This window comes from Equus asinus, chromosome 17, assembly GCF_041296235.1.
Source record: "Equus asinus isolate D_3611 breed Donkey chromosome 17, EquAss-T2T_v2, whole genome shotgun sequence".
Classification (NCBI taxonomy): Eukaryota; Metazoa; Chordata; class Mammalia; order Perissodactyla; family Equidae; genus Equus; species Equus asinus.
In genome coordinates this window covers 210,700-234,801 of record NC_091806.1, presented here as the reverse complement: position 1 = coordinate 234,801, position 24,102 = coordinate 210,700, and the positions used below count along the sequence as shown (strand labels likewise).

At 46.2% G+C, this 24,102-nt stretch overlaps 1 protein-coding gene across 2 annotated transcripts in view; it reads left to right on the top strand.

Annotated features, from left to right (window-relative positions):
• KIAA1549L (KIAA1549 like) overlaps positions 1–24,102 on the top strand; it is a 267,475-nt gene that overhangs the window by 203,910 nt on the left and 39,463 nt on the right. Inside the window, exons 13-16 of one of the 2 annotated variants that reach the window (XM_044750163.2) lie at positions 4,444–4,568; positions 11,038–11,216; positions 16,032–16,249; positions 22,180–22,309. In XM_044750163.2, coding sequence (XP_044606098.2) covers positions 4,444–4,568; positions 11,038–11,216; positions 16,032–16,249; positions 22,180–22,309 — 652 coding nt within the window. Of the gene's footprint in view, positions 1–4,440; positions 4,569–11,037; positions 11,217–16,031; positions 16,250–22,179; positions 22,310–24,102 lie in introns of both variants that reach the window. The other variant, XM_044750162.2, reaches the window with a different exon arrangement.

The window sequence follows — 24,102 nt, the reverse complement described above, 5'->3', positions numbered from 1 at the left end:
TGTGTGAGCCTCAAGACTATCTAGGGGAAGAATGTTCCAAGCAGATGAACAGTATGTGCAAAGCCCGAGGAGGAAACTTCTTGACATACGTAAATAAGAGCAAGAAGGTCAAAGAGCCTGCTGTGAACTAGGGAGGACAGTGGTGGCAGAAGAGTCAGCGAAGTCACTTGAAGTTGACCATGTCAGGCGCTATAGACCAAAGTCAGGACTTGGAACTATATTTTGAATGCAGAGTAGAAATCATTGCAGGGTTTTGAGAAGAACCGTGACATGATGTGACTTGCAGTTTTTGAGGCTCACTTTGCTGCTGTGTGGAAAACAGACTGTAGAGAAGCAGCTAGAAACAGGGAGACTGTTAGGAGGCTCCCACAGCAGTACAGGTGGGGTGGCGGTGTAGACCATGGTGGTGGTGTGAGAAGCGACGGATTCTAGAGATTGTGAAAGAAGTGCTGACAAGATTTGCTGATAGATTGCTGTGGGGTATGGAAATAGAGAGGGATGAATTTACTGTTTGTTGTGTTGGGAAGACTGGAGGAGAAGAGTTTGCAGGGGACCATCAAGAGTCTGGATGTGGGCATGTTGAGATGCCCATTAGACATGCAAGTGGAGATGTTGAGAACTCAGCTAACCATACGAGTCTGGAGTTCAGAGGAGAGGACCAGGGTAGAAATATAAATGTAGGAGTTGTTAGTGTCCAGTTATTTAAAAGTGAGACTGGATGGGGTCACCCAGGAGAATATAGAGAAGAGATGAGATCCCAGAACTGACCCCTGGGACACCACAATGATTAGAGGTCTGGATGACGAAAAAGAATCAGCAAAGGAGACTGAAGAGCATCAGGAAGAAAGGCGTGAGGAGCGCAAAGCAAGAGTGGAATCCAAGAAGCGAAGAGAAAGGAGTCGTTGGAGGAGGAAGGAAGGGTTGTCCCTGTCAATTACACCAGTTTTGTGTTGGAGTCAAGCTTCAAGCCTGTTTTTTTCCCAGGAGCTCTTGGTGCCTCAGACAGAGGTACAGAGAAGCTGGGTTGCATTTGGCTTGTGTAGGAAAGAAGGTTGAGGGCGTGTGGATTTCTTATCTATTGCTCTGTAACAAACCACTCCAAAGCTTAGCAACCTAAAGCAACCACTTCTTTAGCTCATGATTTTTGCTGGGTCAGCAGTTTGGGCTGAGCTCAGCTGAGTGGTTCTTCTGGTCTGAGCTGGGCTCGGCTCATCTCGGGTGGGCTCGCTGGTGCACCTGCAGTCAGGTGGTAGGTGAGCTGGGCTGCTTGTTGATGACAGTCTTGTCTGGGGTGGCCAGGTAACTGAGGCCACTTGGCATGTGGTCTCTCCTCTCCAGTGGGCCAGCCCTGGCTTTCTCACAGGTGGTTACAGGGCTCCCAGGGCAGGGAGAAAACAAGCCCAAAGTGCAAGTGCTTCTCAAGTCTCTGCCTGTGTCCTGTTTGCTGCTGTCTTCTTGATTAGCAGGGGGTCTACTCCTGCTAATCAAATTCAATTACTTACCCCCAGATTTTTATTAAGAAATAATAGTTTATGAAACAAATATAGATAAAGAAAACAATGTCTACACTGCTGAATGATTTCTACATTTGCTTCACAATTTTACCATATAAATATAATTTTACTAAAGGCTGGCTATATCATTGCCAAAACTGTGGGAGAAACCTCACCTCTGTTCAAGTTCAGCTGACCACAGGAGTCTCTGATCATTTGGGAGGATTTTAAGGTGCCAAACCCAAGAGCAAACCCATTATGCATCTTTGTTTCTGGCGTCCCCACCTTGCCACATCAGCTTCCTCATTTCTGCTAAATGTGGACTGCATGATCTCTCAGAATGGACCTGTTAGATGATCCAGAAAGTTTTGCAAGTGAGAAATAAGGAAAACCAGTGATTTGGTGGTCATTAAAATATCTCAATTTTTAAAAGTTGTTTTAAAACTGAAATCTGAGGATTCAGCCACTTAGCGACAACCAGATGGGTGTTGTGGGTCCTTTTCCTCTAGCCAAGGCTCTGGGTGATGCTATTTTGTTGGCCCGCAACTGCGGTTAATGGGTGAGGAGAGAATCAACCTCATGGGGACAGCTGTTTGCATGGGTATTCGAATGCAGCAATTATTCATAACGGGTCAGCATTGGATTAATCCCACCTGCAAGATTGTTCTTCCAGCCTCCGTGGACACCCATGTATCTCAGAATGGGGCCTATTGAGTTCAACAGCCTAAAACTGCAACCTCACGGGTGACACTTTCTTGCTTTCGGAAACATTTTTGTTACTGTCACGTGAGTGGACACATATACACACCTATCTCACTCTCTGTTTTGATCAGAATTTTTGAGTTGATGACTCCGTGTAAACATAAGTCTGATGCAAAGAGTAAAGTAGCTTTGGGTTTTCTCTCGAGAAATGTCTCATTTACACCTTTCCTTGGAGTGAGAGGAATAGCCAGAAAATTGCTTCAGGATCAAATGAGGGAAAGGTGTGCAAATGCTGCAGAAACCATTCAGTGTTTTATGGATGTGAAATAGGTTACAAGAAGGCTTTCCATTTCCTTTCTTTCTGGACCTCAACGGAAGCTTCTTTGTCCCAATAAAGCCAGTTGGAAAAGCAAGTGCCGTTAGCTATGGGATTCTGAAAACAATCAAAGGGCCTGTGTCTTCTCTGTGTACGTGTACTTGCACACCCAGCACTTTGATCACGTAGTTATTGGTCAGTAACTTACAGTCAATAAATTAATGCCTTGCTAGTTTTCTTGGAGGTTACTGGTTTTATAGGAGGTTAAAGGGTTTTATGGTGAAAGAGATTTGTGGCCAAGTAAATTGGAAAATGCTGGATTAAAGTCCCTTTATGATAGGAAAGATCAGAGCCTTTGTCTGCTAATATGCATTAGGAATATCCAAAGAAGGAATGCCATAAACAGCATTTCCCAAGCTTCTACTTGTCTGTGGACCTTTGGCAAGGACCGTCCCCCCCGGCTTTAGTGTTCCCTGGAGGTTCCTGGCTGATTGCTGTGGTTGTGAGTGGGTGCTTTCATTGTTCATGATTTTAGGGTGCTACAGGGCACTAAAGTAGACAGAATGGAGAATTCGCAGAGGATGAAGAGGGAGAAGGGGGAGGGGGAAGAAAAGGATCATCCGCAAGGACGCACGGCTTCCACTGAAGAAACTGCGTGCTTCCTGGCCAAGTGCTGCATTGTATTCCCGTCAGTTGTCCGTCGTAGGGGCCGGTTGCCATGAATTTGGACAACTGACAACAGAAGAAGAAGGGGTTTGATGAGGCGTCTGGGTCTTGGTCCTGATTGCCTCCCACAGCGGGAGAGCAGAAGGCCTTTATGCCAGCCCACCCCAGGCTGGCGAGTCTGAGGCCCAAGGGAACACAGACCCCAGCAGGCACTTTCCAGAGCCCATGTTTCCACAGAGTTATTTCTGGAAGACTAGAGTCTGGCCTGAGAGAAGGAGAGAGGGCCCTGTGGGTTGGCCTGTGAAAGGCCTGGCCCAAGAGGGCCCCACAAGGGACGGTAGAGCAAGGTGCTCTGGCGCATGGGGAAAGCTCCTACCTGCAGGGTGAGCCCTGGCTTCCAGGGCTGATTTGCCACTTCCCAACTCTGCCCTGGACAAAGCACGCCACCTCCTTGAGCCTCACATTGCACACTTTCTAAACAAGACTGACAGTCTGAGTCAGTGGGCGTGATGCTGATTCGTTAACAGTTTTGAAAGTGTGCAGCACGGTCCTTGGCACATGGTGGGTGGTCCTGTCTGGGAGCTCTTGGAGAGCATGGGTGGTGTCATCTTATCCCTCCACACTGGTATACCTGGCACCAGGCCTGGCACAGAGCAGGTGCACAAAAAGTATCTCCTGAAGGAATGGATAGCTGAAATTGGTAGTTTCAGATGTAAGCAGTTAACAGCACAGTTAAAGAAAGTGTGCACATGTGTGTGTGTGTGTGTGTGTGTCAGAGAGAGAGAGAGAGAGAGAGAGGCAGAGAGAAGAACTCAATGGCAGAGTGACTGAACCTTTAGTAGTCAAGGTATATTCTGTGAAGAGAACAGCTGAAGAGAACTGTCTTTCGTGCATGTTCCTGAAGACGCCATGTGAATCAGACACTCTGCCACTAGCCACGGTCTGTGCTTTAGAAAGAGGGCATGCTTACAAATGCGATGGCTGCTGTCTCCATGGTCCCTAGGGTAATGAGGGAGAGATGGGAACTGAGGGCTCTGCCCCGTGAACCTCTCTGCAGAGCTCAGCGCTACTAACACACTTCAGAACAGCCCGCTGCTGAACCTGTGCCGCAGTGTGGACTTGTTTTCTTTCCTGTATCCTTTCTTCTTTGTGGATAAAACCAGAATGGAAGGCTATAGACATAAACTGTGCAAATAAAATAACCTTGAGAGGAGGCTGCTCCAGCCGAAACTTACCGGCTCCTTGTTGCTATGGTTACTCCAGCAGGTCGCCCAGTGAGAACGGCTCTGCCAGCAGCAGCGAATCAGGAAAGCCCAGCTCCGGGGGGCGCTCACCCGAGACTGTGATGGCACAGCAGAAAGTGGCGAAGGAGGAGGCACGGAAGAGAAATGGTGAGGCGCCTCCCCTGCCAAGCACCACCCCGGGCCCATCACACACATGCACGTGCGCACACTCACCCACGTCAGTGTACTTTAACTCTCAGTTCTTCTGTTGTACCCCCAAAGACCGGGAGTCTCCTGCCTACCTCTCGTTGTATCACCTTACCCTCTGCCCTGAATTATTCTGTCTCATGCCCTCTGCCCCCTGTTCTTACGGAATTGTGCAGTGCCTAAGAAAAACCCTATGAATGAACTGATGTTTGGTTAGACATTTTTCTAATTCTTGGGTTAATTGATGTGATTTCTAGCATCAGGTCCACTAGGGCGGCAGGTCTCTGAAATGATGCTCTCTTGGACGGTCTCCTCATTTTCTTGCCCTGACTCCCCTGATAAGTTTCAGTGGGTAGGTCTATGCCAGTGAGTCCAAATATTGGAAATCCACCTCTCCCAGGAAAAACAACACAGTAATAAATCTGTCATCATAAAAATCAGCCTAAGCTTCTGCCTTTATTCTCAGGGAAACTTAACTGTTTAGTTTCTCTCCCTCCCTGTAAAGGGTTGGTGTCGGGTCTGTTTGTAAGTCATTGGAGTTACCTTATTGTACTGCGGCACCAACTATAGATTGCACGTTGTTGTCAGACACCATTGTGCAGCCTGCTCCTTCTGATCCATCCTTTGTTCTGAAGCTCATCTCCACTCGGTCCTTCTGAGCATGATGCTGGCTGACAGGGGTCCCAGTTGAAGTACCCAGTGCTGCCAGTCAGATCAGGGAAAATTCCTTGTGGATTTTAGGGGATTATGGATGGAGTCCTGTAGAAATGCCAGGTGAAGAGGCAAACACTCTGGCCCTCTGGTTAACCGTGCTTCCTTCTAAAGGAATCTGATGAAGGATGGTTCAGGGACTTTTCTTGAAGCTAGCATAAGAGCACTCTTTTGTTTTCAAATGTCACTTACTTATCTCTTTTTTCTGACCAAAAGAAAGACTGGCACAACAGCTTTGTCTTCTGCAGGGAAAATGTGGTCCTGCTCACATTTCTAGCTGTTATATAAAGCCCTTGTTTAAACTGTCACACCAGTTTGATTCTTGAGTTTTTTCTTCTCCTGAATTGCCCACGCCCTGGAACACAGAGAATGTGCTTCACTAGAACCAGGGGACGAGATGTGGGGTTTTCCTGGAATACCTCCCCTACCTGGGACCAGCAGAAATCCTGCCATCGGCTCTCTGCCAGGCCAGCTCCCAGAAGGCCAGAGGAGCTCTGTCTTCTCTTTCTTCCCAGAGCAAAGTGCTAAGGGAGATTGGGCAGAGAGTGAGACAACACTGGAAGGCCCTAGGGGAGAGCTGTTTTAAGTAAGTGCTGTGACTGCCAGCCCTACCCGACCAAGATGCCCCGCCTACTCCTCCTGCTCCCTCGCCTTCCTTCATTTCTATACTTCCTGGAAATGTATAAAGTCAAGTCAAAGTCCACTGTCCCCGAGATGCCCCGTCACCCACCCAGTCCTCACACAACCTTGAATAGCTCAGTGTGTGTCTTTCTCAGACATTTGTACTGTGCATACAACACACACACATCTTTGTTTTTTGTCGTATTGCAATGCACGTATTGTTCTGTGCCCTTTTTCTTGCTTAAAAATGTGCGATATACAGACTCCTCTGTCAGTAAATACACGTTTACAAGACGATGCCTTTCCTCTTCCCCCGTACATAATCTGTAGAAGAGGAGGGGGCAGAGCCAGCCCCAGACCCCCTCCCCACGCGGGCCGGTGAGACACTGGCCGGCTCTAAATGTTCCCGCTGACCTGCCCGTTCTTGTTCCTCCCCCGTCTCTGCCCACCTCCTTATTCTGTTTAGGTCACTTTGATTATTTAAATATCAGGTTCAGAAATAACAACAGCTGGGTGCATGAATAAAATGCAATTACTGTACCAGGTGGAGGTTTAAATGTGTTTGTTTTGCTAAAACGCCATCCTTTCTCCAGATTACTGTGCTTCGTTGCCTTTTATTTTTGCCAAAAGTAAAACCAGTGAGTTTTCAGGGTTAGTTGCTTCTGTTTCACCACAAGTTCCCATTTAGTGACGTTTCAGTTTGAATTTTTCAGATAGAAATGATGGGACCAACTTGTTTAATGTAAAATTCACCGGATGATGAATCCCATCAGAATTCTGGGACAGTCCTTCAGTGGCCCCCACACTCGTCCTTTTTATCAGAGGGCTCCACTGTGTCATAGTACTCGGTTAGAGTTCACAAAAAAAATCAACAATGTGTTTTGTTGAAATCGAAGATGAACCAAAGGAAGGAAGGAAGAAAATAACACAATGGAATTGTGGAGAAAACTGAAAGGTGTGTTTCCATCACACTGTCAGCTTGCAAAAAGCACTTCATTGTGTGGATGTGGCCTCTGAGAATAGATTGTTCTCCAGCTATGGAATATTCAGATACTGTTGTTTTATGGCTCCGTATCCATTCTAGAGGTTAGGGTTACTGAGGTTGACTAATAAGCTAATTAGTGCATCAGGCTGTTGTTCTAAAGCTGTTCCTGTTTGTCACCAGGTTCTTGTGTCTGTGGCTTCTAATTTTCCACTTTTGTGAAAATAAGAACTTTAAAAGGAAAAGACACTGTCCCTAGCAACATGGCTGGTGTGGGTCCTTGTGGCTCAGTGGCTTCATACGTTATTGTGGCTGTGAGGCGATTTTAGACTCTGTTTCAAGATGATGTTTAAATCTAAGTGGGAAAGATAGGTGTGAGAGCTAGGATTTTGAAAGCAAAACAGTCTGGCATCTTCTCAACCAAATACGGACACTTAAACTTCTGAACCAAGCCAATGTCACCTTAGAAAGAGTGTTTTCCAGAAAAGAGTTTAAACTGAGTTCAAGGTGAGAACATAATCTGTGTTTGCATCTTCAGTCCTGTAGGAGCAAACCCACCACTCTCGGTCCTGGAGGCACCCCAGGTGGGGCTCCCGTCTAGGCAGGGCTGGCGCCTCATCTCTGGGGCAGGTGAGGCAGGAGGGCAAGAAGCAGAGAGTTTCAGGAGCGAATTACTTCTTTCTTAGCAGGAGCCCTTGAGGACTTGTCAAAGGTATTAGCTCAGAAACAAGTTCCATTTTCACTCTTTCTTTGCCTTCCCAGAGTGAAGACTTGCTCATTACTCGATAGGCGACACCAGAGGGCAGTGGTTCTGGTTGCAGATTGTTTGTCTTTGAGCTTTAATAAAGGTTCCAGCAAGAAAGAGTGCCTTGTGTTTAAGAGCGTTTTCTGCCTCAAACGGGGGGTTTCTCCCCGTGCCAGGTCAAATGTGAAGAAATGAACTCTCCCTTGCCAGGCTGGCTTACAGAAGCTAAAACTGACATGCTGTGCAGCCTGGCAGCTGCAGTTAATAAGACTGTGCTGCATATTTGAAAGTTGCTAAGAGAGTAGATCTTACAAGTTTTCATCACAAGAAACAAATTTGTAACTATATGTGGTGATGGATATTAACTAGACTTCTGGTGATCATTTCGTAATATATACAAATATTGAATCATTACGTTATACACCTGAAAATAATATAATGTTTTAAGTCAGTTATACCTCATACAAAAATAAAAAATAAATAAAACCACTTCTTAAATGTAAAAAAAAGAAACGCAGATAAGACACAACTAGATATGGGATGGTTGTTTCGTGGCATGGACTGTAATGATGGACCTAAGACGCTTCCTCAGCTTAACTGTGGCCCTTTCCTTCAGCATTCTCCCGTGCTTTTGTCTTTGGATACTAATTACATGTTAAATATTCCCATGAACCTGCTGGACTCACACGACATTTTAATGTAACACCTTTAATATATTTTTCCATACAGTCTTTTTTGAGAGGAGGATAACTAATTATTTTTCTCTTAAACGATCCTGTGGGAATTATTGTGCAAATCTGAATATGACTTTTTTGAGAGTCAGGATGAAAAAGAACTGTAGTTTCTACAATTTCCAGGGTGTCCTTTTGCTGTCCCGTTAGAGTTATGCCCCCCTTACCCTGTCCACAGAGTGAGGGGAAGGGTGTCACAGCTCAGAAGCAGTAAAGGAGGCGGGAACAAGCCTGGTGCGTTCAAGAGGCTGTTCTAGCTGGAGCAGAGGGAATGAGGGGAGAGGCAGGAAGTGAGCTCAGCAAGGTGGCTGGCCAGATCACACAGGACCTTGTCAGCAGTGGTAAAGACTCTGGTTTTCTTCTGAGAGAGGTGAAGCCCTCAGAGGGTTCTGATTGGAGGAGTACTGTGATCCGGTCACCTTTTGAAAAGATGATCCACCCTGGCTGCTGGTGGAGTGTGGATTTGGGGTGGGAGGACAAGCGTGGAAGCGCGGATGAGGCAGGCTGTTCAGGAGGTGTATTGGTTACTTATCACTGTGTAACAAATTACCCCAAAACCTAGCAACCAAAATGACAGCCTACATTTATTATCTTACAGAATGTCTGTGGGTCAGCAGTTCAGGAGTGGCTTAGTGAGTGGTTCTGGCTGAAGAGTATCTCATGAGATCTCAGTCAAGATGTTGGCCTGGGGCTGGCCCGGTAGTGTAATGGTTAAGTTTGTATGCTCTGCTTCAGCTGCCTGGGCTTTGCAGGTTTGGGTCCTGGGCATGGACCTACACACCACTCATCAAGCCATGCTGTGGCAGCATCCCACATACAAAATACAGGAGGACTAGCTCAGGGACAGTCTTCCTCAAGCAAAAAATGAGGAAGATTGGCAACAGATTTTGGCTCAGGGCCAATCTTACCCACAAAAAAAGAAGAAGAAGAAGAGGATGTTGGCCTGGGCTGTAGTTGTCTAGAGGCTTGACCGGTCCTACAGAACCCACTTACAAGGTGGCTCACTCACATAGCTGTTGGCAGGAGTCTCAGTTTCTTGCCCCAGGGACCCCTCCATACGGCTGCTTGAGTGTCCTCATAACATGGCAGCTGGCTTTCCCCTGAGTAAGTAATCTAAGAAAGAGCAATCTAGAAGCCATGATGTTTGTTTTCATTTTTGTTTTGCTGAGGAAGATTCACCCTAAACTAACGTCTGTTGCCAATTTTTTTTAAGACCCAGCCTTGGAAGTAACACACTAACATTTTTGCAATGTCCTGTTGGTTACACAGGTCAGTCCCATTCATTGTGGCTGTGAACAGCAGGAAGAGTTACTGATACTGGGGGCCATCTTGGAGGCGGCTACCGTAGGTGGCTTTCATAGCAGATGTCAGGTGGGAGATACTGGGGGCCAGGCGAACGTTACCCAGCAAAACTCCACTCTAGAAAGATATGTGCATCTGCTTAACATGTCTGAATAGAGATTCTCCTCTGTCACTGGCTGCTTGGTGGCCTGCTATTTGCAAATAAGACCACAGAACAAAAAAATACTCTAATTGTAACCCATTGGTAGACTCTGAGGTGTTTTAGCCACTTTGTACGATAACAATTTACTCGGCTTAATTTGACAAATCTTCTGATAATCTTTATGATAAGTGACAGAATGATACAAACTATGTGTTTCTTGATAATTTAAAGAAATCCCAATCTTTTGAGCAGACAGGAGGAAAGATGAGTATACTTCTATTCCATTCATTTTCTATATAACACCTATTTTGCTCCTAAATTGCCTACTGGGTTAGTTGTTTGAACAGGCTTAATTTCTCTCTCACCGAGCTGTGCTCAACAAGCTGTCACTCTTATAGTCACTTAATGGGACTGTGCTTTAAGAACAAGTAAATCAGCAAGACACCACTGGCCCTGGCACTTCCGTCTGCTGAGTGATGGAGCGCAAGGCGGGCCGGTGTCTTTCAGCGCCCACAGCCGAATGATCTGTCTGAGGAGAATTCGTCTAAAAGAGTGTAGGTGGAAATCACTCTCTTTGGCTAGGGGAGTTGTCTGCAGCTAAATTCATTTCTCTGGGTGTTATTTCTTAGCTTTCTTTTGTTTTAGACAAATGAAAGAAACTAAAACCCAACTCATTGGAGAAGCAGCCTTTAGAAAGAAAAAGAGTCAAGTGTCAGCAGCACTTCCTGTGGCGAGTTGAGCAGGGAAGACTTGTTACCTCAACATCACGCAAAAATGAGTAGCTGTGGTGGCAGAGACTGAGCTGAATGCCGCTATTCTGTTGATTCCCGTATTTTAAGAATGGTTGCCGGGTTTGGCCAAATTGTGCCTTTCCCATCTCCAACTCAAACATAGAGAAAAAATTTATTTTTTTCAAAAGCATTTTGTCAGTTTGGAAAAAATGGTTTTTACTGTTTAAATTCAAACCTTTAAAATTCTTTCTTACTCATTGATCATGCAATGGAGGGATGAATAGTTTGATCTTAAATTTAAAAGAAATTCGCCAACAGTGAGTCCTAGCACAGAACCAGACACTGCTGTTCCTGAGGTCATTTTGAGTGAAGTACTGACCTGGGCTGTGAGCCTTACGTAAATCTCCCCGTGGTCGTGCGGCTCCCCTGTGACCATACAATCTGTGTGTTTCTCTTGTGCTTTAGTGCCAGCAAGCGATGAAGAGGAAGGAGCAGTTCTTTTTGACAACTCCGGCAAGGCGGCTGCCGAGCCCTTTGACACGTCTTCTGGATCTGTGCAGCTCATTGCTATAAAGCCCACAGCCCTCCCTGTGGTGCACCCCTCTTCGGACAGGAACCAGGAGGCAGCAGTCCTCAATGGGGAGGTGAGCGCCGGAGGCCCCAGGGCTGGGAGAGCTGGTGCAGCCAGACCTCGGGGACTCTGGACTGAGGAGCAGGCCCTGGGAACACTGGGGCAGGGCGGTCCAGAGGGCTCCAGAGTAGAGGGTGCAGCGGTCATTCTCACCTCTGCATGAGCAGGCCTTCGTGGAATGAGTCAGAACACAAGTCGCCCTCAGCGAGTTTGTTGGATGATGCTTTGGGGGCATTTTTTCACCTTTGTTAGAGAGCCCAGAGGGGGCTTTTTAAAAACAATGGTTATGAAGGGAAGTATCAGAAATTCTACCTCCCCGTCCTGTCACAAGCACAGCTGTCTGCCTTTCTTGATACCACTCTTAAACTGTTCATTATGGATTGTCAGTTGTGGGCATGGGAGGGGCTGGAACTGATGGGGAACTAGAGAAGATACTGTCATGGGGACAGGGACGTAGCCCACTATATGAGCTTTCAAATGACTTTGCTCCTTTTCGCTGGCTTGAAATAGCCCTTTGTCTGCTTCCAGGAGGATATCAGTGAATATCATGATGTTAATCAATTCTCCTAAGAGTGTGAAAAAAATGTGTAACATACACTGGAGAATGATGATTTCACCAAAGAAAAACAGAAGGATGGATGGATGGATGGATAGATAGATGGGTAGATAGATAGATAGTGGCAGTTACAGGAGAGCAGGAGAGCAAGTTGGGTAACACTTATCTGCCATTCCTCCATCTTCGGAATGGTCGGTGGGCTGAAGATGTTTGTGAACCTTTAAGAACGTGCATATGGAACCCGCACGTGAACACTTGCATTGCATGTGTGCGCACACACATACTTACTCGAATTTTTCTCTCTTGTCAAGCTGTCGTGTCGATTGTTCATTTCATTTGTTTATACTCTGCTATCGGTACCTGCAATGGGTGGGAGAATTCCAAAGTTTTAAAGTCTTTTCCCACCACACCTCAAGGAACATGCCATGGCCTTGTACACCTGGCCATTGTAAACGGACATGAGGGGCTTGTCCTCATCCCCCCATCCAGGCCTTGGATGAAGGCCTTTTACAAACCTGATTCAGGAAGCTCCTCTTCTTTCTGGACAAAAGGACTGAACTGGCCTAAAGGTGTGACGGGTTGAGGTTCGTCAGTTCTTAAGAAGAACTTCACTGGTTGTAGACTTACAGAGCACATCTGTGCCAAACTCCTCATTTTTCAGACAAAGAAGCTGAAGCCAGAGAGGTCAAGTGGCTTGCTCAAAGTCACACTGCAGGCATGGTGGCAGCATGATGTTCAGGCCCCCCAGCTCCCTGTCCAGTGTTCCCTCCCCCTCTCTGACTTACTGTCACCCATCAGTGAAAAACAGCATTGTGCTAGGTGGTAACTAGACTTACTGTGGTCGTCATTTCTCAGTGTGTACAAATATCGAATCCTTACGTCGTACACCTGAAACTAATATAATGTTATATGCCAATTATACCTAAGTTAAAAAAGGTTGAGTTGCTAATCAAATCATAATGGTTAACATGCCCAAATTTTAAATATACTTTTTGTTGTGGTCTTTCAGCTGGAGAGGTGGCTTAACCCTCACAAGGGCAGATTTTGTTCTCTTATTGAGGTATAATATACCCTTAAAGGTAGTGTAGATATAGTCCAAACTAAAAGTCTTATTTTGATATGAATGCATATCAAAATTGTGTTTTTATTGGTGTTTTTAGAACTCCATAGTCCATGGCAAGAGAAAAAAGAGAACTTCTTTTCAAATGTACTTCTTCTTAGTTTCAGAAAGGCTTTCAAATACTTCCAGAGAATTTTATAGGGTATTTAATGCTGATGAGAATTTTTTAATCTTATGTTTAGTCCGATAAATTATCATCCCCCCAAAAAAACAAAGAAAAGAAAAATATCAATGTGCTTAAAAGAGTATGGACTCTCAGCCATGCTGCCAGGATTTGAATCCCAGCTCTTCTACTTCCTGTTGGTGTGATTTGGGGCAGGTTAGTTCATTTCTCTGTGCTCAGTACTCCCGTCTGTAAAATGGGCTATTGTGAGGCTCAAGTGATGTAATATACATAAAAGACTTAGAACAGCGCCTAGCACACTTATTGTGTACACGTTCTTGTTATTATCAATTAGTCAGTCAATGAGCAAGGATTCGTTCATCATGGACTTGATGCTGCTTGGCTGTATAATTTGGGAACCTGTTATCACACCCACTGAATCTTTCCTTAGGCACAATTCTGCCACCAGACATGCCAACCCAGTGATTAGAGGCCTCTGGTGTTTTCACTCATGCACTAGTAACTGCTCTGGATAGGACCCTCTGCCAGCACAGACTCAGATGATGGCTACCGTGCCTGGGTCTTTTCATCCCAGTTTGGTGATAGGAATGTCTTGGGGACAGAACCCAGATCTTGGCTAAATTCAACATACCACTCCCTTTTTTGCCAGGCCTGCCACCCTGTCACAGAAGGAGAAGAGACAAGCATTTTCCCTGTCGGGAGTGGGTGCTCACCACATGCTGGTAGTTGAGCAGTGGCCCTTGCTGGCATTTGGGTTGGAGAAGAGTGCCACCTGCTCTCTGTCTCTTGCTGCTTTGTGGCGTTTAGGGTGGATTATCTTACAGTTTTCTTCCCTCTTCTCTTAGGGGTGGCTTGTTTAAGAAGCACCCCTGAAGCCATGAATTTTCCTTTTATGAGTTCAGGAAAATTCTTTGAAAGATTATTTTAAAGAAAGCATAATAACAACATAGAAAGTGCAGACGTTAAGGGAAAGCTCACTCTAATTTCACTACCCTAACACATCATCTGGTTTTTGCACCTTCTCTTCAAGCTCTTGATCAAACCCACGTGTACTGAGAATCTCATCATATGCAGGCTTACATCTTGTGTCGGAAGCATTGGTGTGTTCTTGTCTTTCTGAAGGTCGTTGTCAATGACGTGGTTGAGTAGGGATACCATTGATTGGAAAACTAATCTCCCGTTGTTCAAACCTTCCAGGTGTTTTTTGGTTTTAGTTTTGGTTTTGGCTATTATAAATAACACTACAATGAATAATTTCACGTTACTTTTAAAAACTTTTTATTTTGAAAGAAGTTTAGACTTGCAGAAGGGTTGCAGCAATAGAAGAGTTCCCATATGCTCTTCACCTCACTAACCCTAAGTTACCAGCTTAAATACCAGAGAATAACGATCAAACCCAAGAAGTGGACATTGGTACCACACTACTGACTGATCTACAGACCTAATTTCAATTTCACTGGTTTTCCTGCTAATGTCCTTTTCCTGTTCCAGGATCCAGTCCTGGATCCCACATGGCATTTTCTTGTCTCCTGAGTCTCCTCCAGGCTGGGACAGTCCCTTAGACATTCTTTGTGACCCTCCTTGGTCTTTCATGATCATTACTCTTTTGAAGAGGATTGACAGTGACTATGGAGAATGTCCCTCAGTTCGGGCTTGTCTGATGCTTCCTTGCGGTTGGATCGAGGCTGACGTTTCTGGCGTAACTGTGGAGCCGTGTGACCTTTTGTGGCCGCTGCCTCAGGAAGGGATCGATCCTGATATGTCTGATTGCTGGTGATGTTAACTTTCATCTCACACTTTGAACCTCTCTTGGAATGTTGCTTTGGGAGAGATTCCAGAAATGGGATTCCTGGCTCAGAAGATGTCATGCCAGCTTCTTCTCTGCTAGTTTCCTCAATGGCAAGCAGAGTGAGGGAAGTATGAAGACTTGCGAAATGCTATCAGCTTAAAAATATCATTAGGGCCCGGGTTGGGGAGCTCTTTGAAAAAGTTAGAAAAAAAGATGTCCCCCAGTTTATGTTTCTCCCAATGCTGTAAAAATAAAGCATCTAAGATGCAGCCTTGTGTTAGCGAAACTTTGGCCTCATACTGTAGGTTGCTATATATCTTATCACTGGGTGAATTTTTCTTTTATGAATTACAGGAAATTACTTTAAAGAAAACATAACAACAACACTACACATGGTTCTGTTAATCTAGTCGGCTGATTACAAACAGCAGTAGTGTTTCTCCCTCTCGTCCAGTAAGTAGCAGGCAGATTTCACTGTGCAGCTCCCTTCGTGGATGTGGCATCCTCATTGTTTATCTATTTAGCATAGTCGTCTGCTTCTTTCTTTGACAGACCAGCAGGTATGTTGGCCATGTTCCTTTCTATCAGACCAGACTGGCTTTGTCCTATAGAACCAGAACCGGTTGCCATTAGTGGCCATACAAGGGTTCAAAATTACCTGTCTCTCAAGAAAGTTAAAGATTGACAGAAATAAGCTCTCAAATGCAGGTGAGAGAGTGGAGAGACCTCAGGAGCAGGCTGTCTGGAGGCTCCCCTTCCCACTCCATCAATCCCAACTCAGCCTCTGCAGGAACTGGCTGTCTTACCAGCTGGGCACAGCTAAATAGCCAGCGGAGGCGTGGGGTTCCTCAGGGCTGGAGCTGGAGTCGGGGCACCAAAACCAGCTGGCCTGCCCAGTCAGAGGCTCCCACATGGGAGAACTGAAAGGGTTTAGGCGGGATTAAGGCCCACCCGACAAAGCTAAGCATGGAGTCAGGCCTCCGCCTGAGCAGACTCGGGTGGACGAGCAGGAAGGAAGCCCTGATGGAAGGTCTCAGTTGACTCAGGGAGGGCCGGGCTGCACGCGGTTTGTGGCCCACTGTTGTGGGCTGGTCATGGAAGGGGGCACAGGTGGGTCTGGCTGGCTCAAGGACGGGGTGAAGCCTAGGATGGCTTTTCCAGGAGTTGTGACCCTTGGTGCAAGCTTCCCACTGTCAGCGTGCGTGTTCGGGGGTGGCCTGAGCCTCTCTCTCTCCCCAGGTGGACAAAGCCCTGAAGCAGAAGTCCGACATCGAGCACTATCGGAACAAGCTGCGCCTCAAGGCCAAGAGGAAGGGCTACTACGACTTCCCCCTGGCGGAGACGAGCAGAGCTCAGCCGGAGAGAAAGAAGATGTACGAGAAATCCCCCAAGGAGCTCGAGCACGTTTTGGACCCAGACCCAGGCCTCTGTGCCCCGTTCGCTGAGTCTAGAAGCAGGTGCGGTCTCCGAGGGGTGCTCCGAGGGTCCCGTACCGTTAGCAGCATGTGGCGGAGGTGTACCCGTGATGCGGTCCCCGTCCTTTCCTGTGACCTCAGGGCTGATCTTCGCAGGCTGCTCCTCTGGACCATGCTGGTCTGTGCGAGCCGGTGCTCCCTCATGAGTCTGGAAGAGAAAAAAGTTGAAGCCGTTAAAAAAATACTTGAGTAAACAACCATAATTGGCCCTTAGCTTAAACGATGTTTTCAAACCAGTAGCTGTTTCAGAGCTGGGTAAAAATGTAATTATCACCTGCCTGGTTATGCAACTTCCAGATCAAGGGACATGGTAGGATTCAGTTGTTCAGTGGCTCTTGCACAGGAATGCCAGTGTGCCACCTCCCCTTCTCAGTCCGCTCCAGCGAGGGCTCCCCCAAGGCCTCCTGGGCTCCGTGCGGGTCCATTGCTGTAGCTGTGCTCGTTGAGCTGACGTTTACCATCGCCCACTCCGTGTCAGGCGTGTGTGCCGTGCTGGTGCTCTCACAGTCACCTGTGCTGCTTCTCATTCACGCATTCAACTCGGTCGACGTTGACGGTGGACATCACAGCCCAGTCACTGCTCTTGTGGAACTTAAGGTCTGATGGGAGAGAAAGATAACCACCCCAAAAGTTTGTTACTCACAAGTGCAATGGGTGTTTGAAATGTGATGGGCTGTGACAGTCTAAAACGGGGGCTCAGCCCCGTGGTTTGAATTGGCATCCTTGAAGCTTTGTTGCTAACTAAGCAGAGTGACCTCACCTTCCGGGTGAAGGGGTAGCGGTTAGCAAAGCTAGATGTGCCCGTCTTCCTTCTTTTCCTCCCCACCCCGAAGCACTTGCTCAGAAGCATTTTCATGGTTTGAGACCATCTCTTTAGATACACATTCTCCTTGGTGACAGCCCCTTGGCTCTGAGCCTGCTAGTGCTCTGCCCTGCAGCCCTGGCAGAGGCGCCCTGCGCACATGGGGAGAAACAGGGCAGTTCCTGGCCCGAGTGGGGATTTATTAAAAGCAATAATGACTATGTGACAGGTGTGGATGGAAGCCACAAAGTCAAACCAGGAGATGGGGCTAAACTTTATGAATGGACATAATTTATTTTCAATAGAGAGAAGGGGGAATTGCAGCCAGCGCTTCATTTGCCATGCTTCTGTTGAGGCCTGGTGGGTGTGGCAAGCTGTTGATCTAACGTCACCCTGTGACACGGGTCACAATGTATGTGTCACCAAGTTGATAACTGTGGAAAAAAGAGAAGAAAAGATTGGGATTTCTGGGAGGCTGGGCATTCTGGTGCTTTTCCTCTGAGCTTTTGGCTCTTCACGTCAGGGTTGGTGACTGATAGACTGATGAGGGGACTTGTTTTCCCAGGTTCCCTGCTGACACTCGGAAAATGGGTCAGAGATCACGTGCAGCTTGGAAGTTATTGGAGGAATAAATAAAAATTTTAGTTAAGTCTTTCTGAAAGGAGAATGAGCACAGGCTTTTCCTGTAGAGATGCGTCTCCACAGCTGGGCATATCTTTGGGCCAGATTCTTAAGGCCCTCTGACAACCTGCTGATGCTGTGAGTGTGTAGTCCATTCTCAGTAAATATCTGTTGAAGAAATGACTGAATGATTCTAAAGCACCAAAAATAATATTAAAATTTTTTTTGATCAGTTAAGGGAAAAATACGGATACCCACAAACCGGATGAGGTGGGCGTAGGAATGGAGGCCAGATCAGCAGGAGGTGGGGTGGAGAGGAGGATTAACAGAGAAGGAGCGTGGCAGGAGGCAGTGAGCACTGAGGTGCTGTTCTTATCAGCGCTGCGGAGGCTGCTGCCGCGCCCACCTGTGAGCTCGGGGGAGAGAGAGCCTGCTGTGTGCTGCCGCCAGTTCGACTCTCCAGAGCTTCTGCTCTCGGTGACCTTGCACCGCGAGGCACACGTGAGGGCATCATTCTCTGGTCCAGAGCTGGCATCAGTAACCAGAATTTCCCCTGAGACCTAAATTAAATCAAAGACAAAGTTTAGATTCCAAATGTTGACTTATCCCCATATGTTTTAAGAGTTTTCACAGATTTTTTCTTGAGGGTCAGAAGAACACCCCTGTTTTTATGTTATCAACTCTTACCTAGAAATACAAAGTATATAATATAAAGGCCGACACTGTCAGAGGCTGCCTGGACCCTCGGCTCCCACGGCTCCTGTGGAGGGCAGCTGCGTCCTGCTTACTGCAGACATCTCTGACTCCGCCTTGAGGGCTTTTTCCTGGTGGCCTCTGAGCAGAAGTGTCAGGTGCTTGACGTTCTGGAGCAGCCTCAGTCAGTGACAGATGGGAACTGATGGATAAACACCCCACGAGAGAGCTCCGAGGTGTAAGCTGTGCTGTGTAATAATCACATTTTCTAGATTCCCTGTTTGATGATTTGATGTCTGGGGCCTCGCTGACCCCGAGGAAGCTGTCCCTCCCAGGACTGGGCCACCAGTTCCTAGAGACAGTAAAGGGCTCCCCTGCAAGTGCACCTTTCATATGGGACCCAAACAGGCCAGCGCCACACCCCAGCCACTTCCTTTACATGGGCTCTCACACTCTGGGCCCTCGTCCCCCTGCCCTAACCACCTGAGGGCCAGGTACCAGACAACTAGGGACTGCCCTGTGCCCCAGAGTCTGCGAAATTCTCCTACAACCCAATCCCAAGCCTGCTGACCATGCCCTGCCCGTTCCTTCCCACGGAAACCACAATAAAGGCTCTTGCCCACATTTCCCCCTTGCTCCCACTGCCTGGTGACCAACCTGGTGCTTCCCTCGTGGCTCTGTGGCATGGTGCACCCCTTCCTCTCAGGATCTGTGAGTATAACATGCTTTCTTTTTGTTGGCGGGCGTCTCCTGATTATTTGTCTTGCTGTATCTTCATAAAATCAGACCATTATGTGGGAAAACACCTGTCTGCCGTACTCCTCCAGTGAGTTTGAGCCCTATTTCCCCAAACACTACTCTGCTCTGTAGCACACCCTTTATTGGCCTCCTTCCGTTCCCTCCCTCAGTTTCCCACTTCCCAACTTATGCATCCTGGAACCCTCTCCCAAGTAAACTGGAGAGCCCAGCCTACGGCCGTAACTCCTAAAGACAAAGTTGCTCTTCTGGAAACGAGGCCTCTTCCTCCTTCTCAGTGGCTCCATTCCATCTTTATGGAACCCTAGGGTTCCACAGAACACAGTTTGGGAATTGCTTTCTTAACCTATAGTGGGAGTAAAAAGCCCCTAAAAGCCCAAATAAAATTTGTCATTATCTACCCAGCAATATTTTCAGGGGTAAAAAACTTACTTTTCAAATTTGAAAGTTTTAAAATTTATTAAGTTTTAAAGAATATAGCAAAAAGCCAACAAGAAATGAATATACCTAATGGAACTCTGATTAAAATACGTAATGTCTCTACCTGAGAGCTTGATTTATTTCTAAGTGGTTGCTTGCACACCAGGCACATGTTGGTCAGTTGAGATCCACGTTAAACAGCAGACTTTGAGCTTTGCATCCTGTTGGAACGTTGTCTCTGATGGACAAGGAGACAGGCGTGCACTCCAGGCTCTAAGCTCTCACCCACAGTCATGATTCTTGACAGGGCTTACACAGTCTCACAGTCTCACTGTTGTATTTCTGATACTTCCAAAATAACCCACTTAGATGTCAATTGCTAATCCTAGTGTTTACTCCCCCACCACCTTTATTAATAAATCTTTTCTAAATGGGCTAATTGGCAACCTCAGGACAGCTGTGCAGTCTGCTTTTTCAAAAAATGATTTGTAATTAGGTCAAGGGTGAGAATTCTTTGGGGTCTGGCTTGAAGTGTGAATCACTCAGAACAGACTCTCTCACAAGGTTGCGCTCCATTCCTAAAGGAAGCTTATACTGTTAGGTTTAAGCTCCTATATGAGTCAGAATCTTTTTGGTTGCAAATGATGGAAATCCAGCACACACTGGTTAGAGAAAAAGGGAATTTATCATTGAACATTACCGAAAGGTCGAGGCTTCAGGCATGACTAGATCCAAGGGTTTGTATAGTATCTTCCATATTTATCTCGCTCTCTTTGGGCTCTTGCCTCATAGTGGCAAACTGGCTGCCAGCAACTCCAGGCTTATATCCTATCTTCTTAGAAGCCTCAATGCCAAGAGAAGGCCTCTTTCCTGGTTGCTCTGGCAAAAGCCCTGAGATTCAGTCTCATTGGACCAACTCAGGCGCCTACCTTCTGACCAATCATTGCGGCTCTGGTGCATTGACCAATCCTTGAGGCTGTGACTGTCCAGCCTGAGTCACGTGCCAAGCCCTGGAGGAAGGGTAGCCCCCAAAGAACATCATGGTGCTCTTACCAAAGGAGGGTTATCATGGATACCAGGCAAGCAGAGAGCACAGAAACAAACAGGAGTGAGCTCTTCATGGTGACGGAGTAGGTCTCAGTGTCTGTTTTATCCTGAGGCTGATTTCAAGGGTAGTGTTTTGCCTTAGGAAATCCAGTGTCTGTTCTAGGCTAACAGTGTGTGACTGTAATGCTGTGACTAACTGGGTGTGTGACCGTGAAAAGTATGTGTACCTGCCAGGTTTCTGGATTCCCACAGAGTCACTAGGAATAAGTAATATAACCTCTTCTTTGCCTTTAACCCATGAATGGGTTGACTCTTAGAACCAAGACATAAAATAGGTGATGTTTGGGGAGTTCTCTGAAGATAGCTGCTCTGAAATGCAGGTTATTTACAGAGAGAAACTTGCTGGACAAGAGAGAGGTAGCCAGTGATTTTATCCCATCTTTATCATTCTGCAGGATCCTGTGGGTCACCAGCCCTGCTTGGCCTCACTCCCCACTCAAAAGAGTCCTCTCTGGTGATGGAGAAAACCACAGCCACAACCCCCACTGTGTTGCTGTTTCTTTCTCCCTCCTCAAAAAGATTCCTCTAGTGGCAAGTGGAAACAAGACAGTGGTGACAAAAGTATGCATTTCCTGAGGGACCTGAGTGGAGTCTTTGAATGTGCTCCTCTCTGGGCCTGACATGCTCTGTGTCCAGACCAGCATGTGGCTGGCTCTGTTTAGGTCTCAGCTACAGTGTCACCTCTCTAAAGTGGCCTTCCCTGACCATCGATCTAAAGTCATCCCCCATCCTCGTCACCTCTGTCATATCTCTTTTCCTTCATATCACTTATCACTCTCTGAAATTATCACATACTTGTCTGTCTCCCTCACTAGGATGTGAGCTCCAGGAGAGCAGGGCCATGTCTCTCCTGCTCACTGTGGGTCCTTGTCATCCTCCACAGTGCTTGGTGCATAGTAGGCACTCAGTCGATATTGGATGGATCAAAGGACGGATGAACGGACGAGTGGACAGAATAACAGATGAGCCCCAAATTGCCTCTTGCTTTGTGGCTTCTTAGCCCCGAAGTGAATCCACTGTGGTGAAGGTAGAAGAGAAAGTCTGTGAGCAGCCACAGTATTAAGCTGCTCATTGGCCACAGGGCTTATTAACACATCATGGAACCCTCTGTGGGAATCAGGAAGATTACAAGGTACCGGAGGCTGCCGAGTCAATAGTCGACAAGAGCAAGTTTGTTCCTCCAGTGTTAGCTGTCTTAGGGGGTCAAAGGAGAACCCCTGGCCTTGCCGTCAGCAGAACTTTAGATGAGGTTCAGGGTTGCAATTGATTATGGTTACCTACTTTCCATATGAAAAGAGCATTTACAATTCAGCCAAATGGTTACAGCATCTGGAAAGAAAAAAATCTTTATTCCACTATTTCCGTGGTCCCTGATGGCGGGGAACAATGCCATCAATTCTGAGATTTGCACGGCAAACCCAAATCCCTCATTGGCTGCTTGCAGTTTGGATCAGTGGAGAATTCCATCTGTCAGGGCATTGCTGCATCGTAACAGTTGTTGAATTTTCTTCAGGCAACAGATGAAGAACTCTGTCTCCCGAAGCCGGCAGTCTCTGAATAGCCCGAGTCCGGGGGAAACGGAGATGGACCTTCTGGTGACTCGGGAGCGACCCCGGCGTGGGATCCGGAACAGCGGATACGACGTAAGTCCCTGGTGGCCAAGGTGAATGCCAGCTTTGCTTTCCCCCGAAAACAAAGGGATAGAGCATCCCACAGTGTTTCAGTTTACTATATATTTGTGGAATTTAAGAATGTGCTAAAGTGTTTTCTATTTTATTATTCCTGATTACCTGTTTTGCAGAGTAAGACTACTTGGAATTGTCAGAGGGACAAATTACTGCTAAAAGGATCTTGATTTCTAAATGGAACCATTTTATGAATAGTACATTATTGACCTGAAACTCAACAGCGATTCTAAATATCCTTAATTTTTTTCCGTCTGTCCTTAGAAGCTCAGTAGGAACCATGGCTGTGGGTTAGAATGCCTTAGAACGCAGGCTTCTTTTCAATCCATAGCAATGTTGAGAAGTTGGATTTGTTCCTGGTTTCATAACTCCTCAATATGCCATGGAAACAATGAGATGTCCCACAGAGCGATTCGGTGATTTCACATGATGAAGCACACGCTTAACGTGCAGTGATGCCTCTAAACCACAGGACTCTTCTAAACCCACCAGACGTCCCCAAATGATGAGTTACGATTTGGTGCCTCCTGCAAAGTTGTTTACATCCTGTCACATGTAGCTGCACCCATGAAGGATACTATGCTGAGGTGTCCATAATGCTTACCCTGCCCCAGAATTTCAAATGGTCTTGAATATACATTTAGGTTTTATGAAGAATGTTTCTTTCCGGGGCCAGCCTGGTGGCCTAGTGGTTAAGGTCACGTGTTCCACTTTGGCGGCCCAGGGCTCACAAGTTCAGATCCCCGGCGCAGACCTAGGCACCACTCGTCAAACCACGCTGTGGCAGCATCCCATGTAAAATAGAGGAAGATGGGCAACAGATGTTAGCTGAGGACCAATCTTCCTCACAAAAAACAAAAAGTTTCTTTCCCATTCTCCTAAAATGTTTCTCTAATTACAAATAAAAACATTTTTGTAACAAGAGTTATGATTTGAACATGTCTGGATAAACTTTTGTTATAATTTCTGAGGTTGTAATTTGAATGACAGCCAGTTTCTTTGCTATACTATGCTAATTGGAAGCAAGGAGATGTTTTTCCCCCTAAGGATTGGTCATTGTTTGCCATGAAAGCTTAAAGTGGGATTTTTAATGGTCCAATTAAAAACAGAGAGACTCTACCTAATTTGAATTTCTAATTACCTTCCTTTCATTTAAACTTGATTGTGTTGGTGGTAATAGCCTTATCTTTTATTTCTTTTTCCTTTTTCATATAAAACAATTTGATAGTTTAGTTTTATAAAATTTGAGATGCTTTGGGCAAATTTTTTTTCCTCCAGGTGAAATTATTCAATGTTAATTTTTTTCCTCATAGAAATATTTCTTATACCAAACTTGGTCATCAATTTGATAATCGGCCTGTGGTTAAAAATCAGGCATTTGAGTTTTCTGATTAATCTCTCCACCACTAGAGAATATTCTTCCCGGATGCTTGTAGTTTGGGGAACTTTCTCTTCTGCTCCGGCATACCTGAGGTATGATGAGATTCTTAATTTATTTCAAGATTGGTATGAATAGATTTCTTGTGAGATTCTAGGCACAGACGTTTTTACAGTTTGAGGAAATAGGCCACAGGTTTCCCTATTAGTCTTGAAAAGGGCACATTGCAGATTTTTTTAACCATGCCGTGACTTGTCATACTCACTCACCACTTTTGGAATGTTGTGTTAGTAAATCACCCTGAACAGTAGAAGGAGAGAGAGGGTTTTTAAAAGGAGGCTGCTCACCTCTCACAGACGTGTATAAATATTCT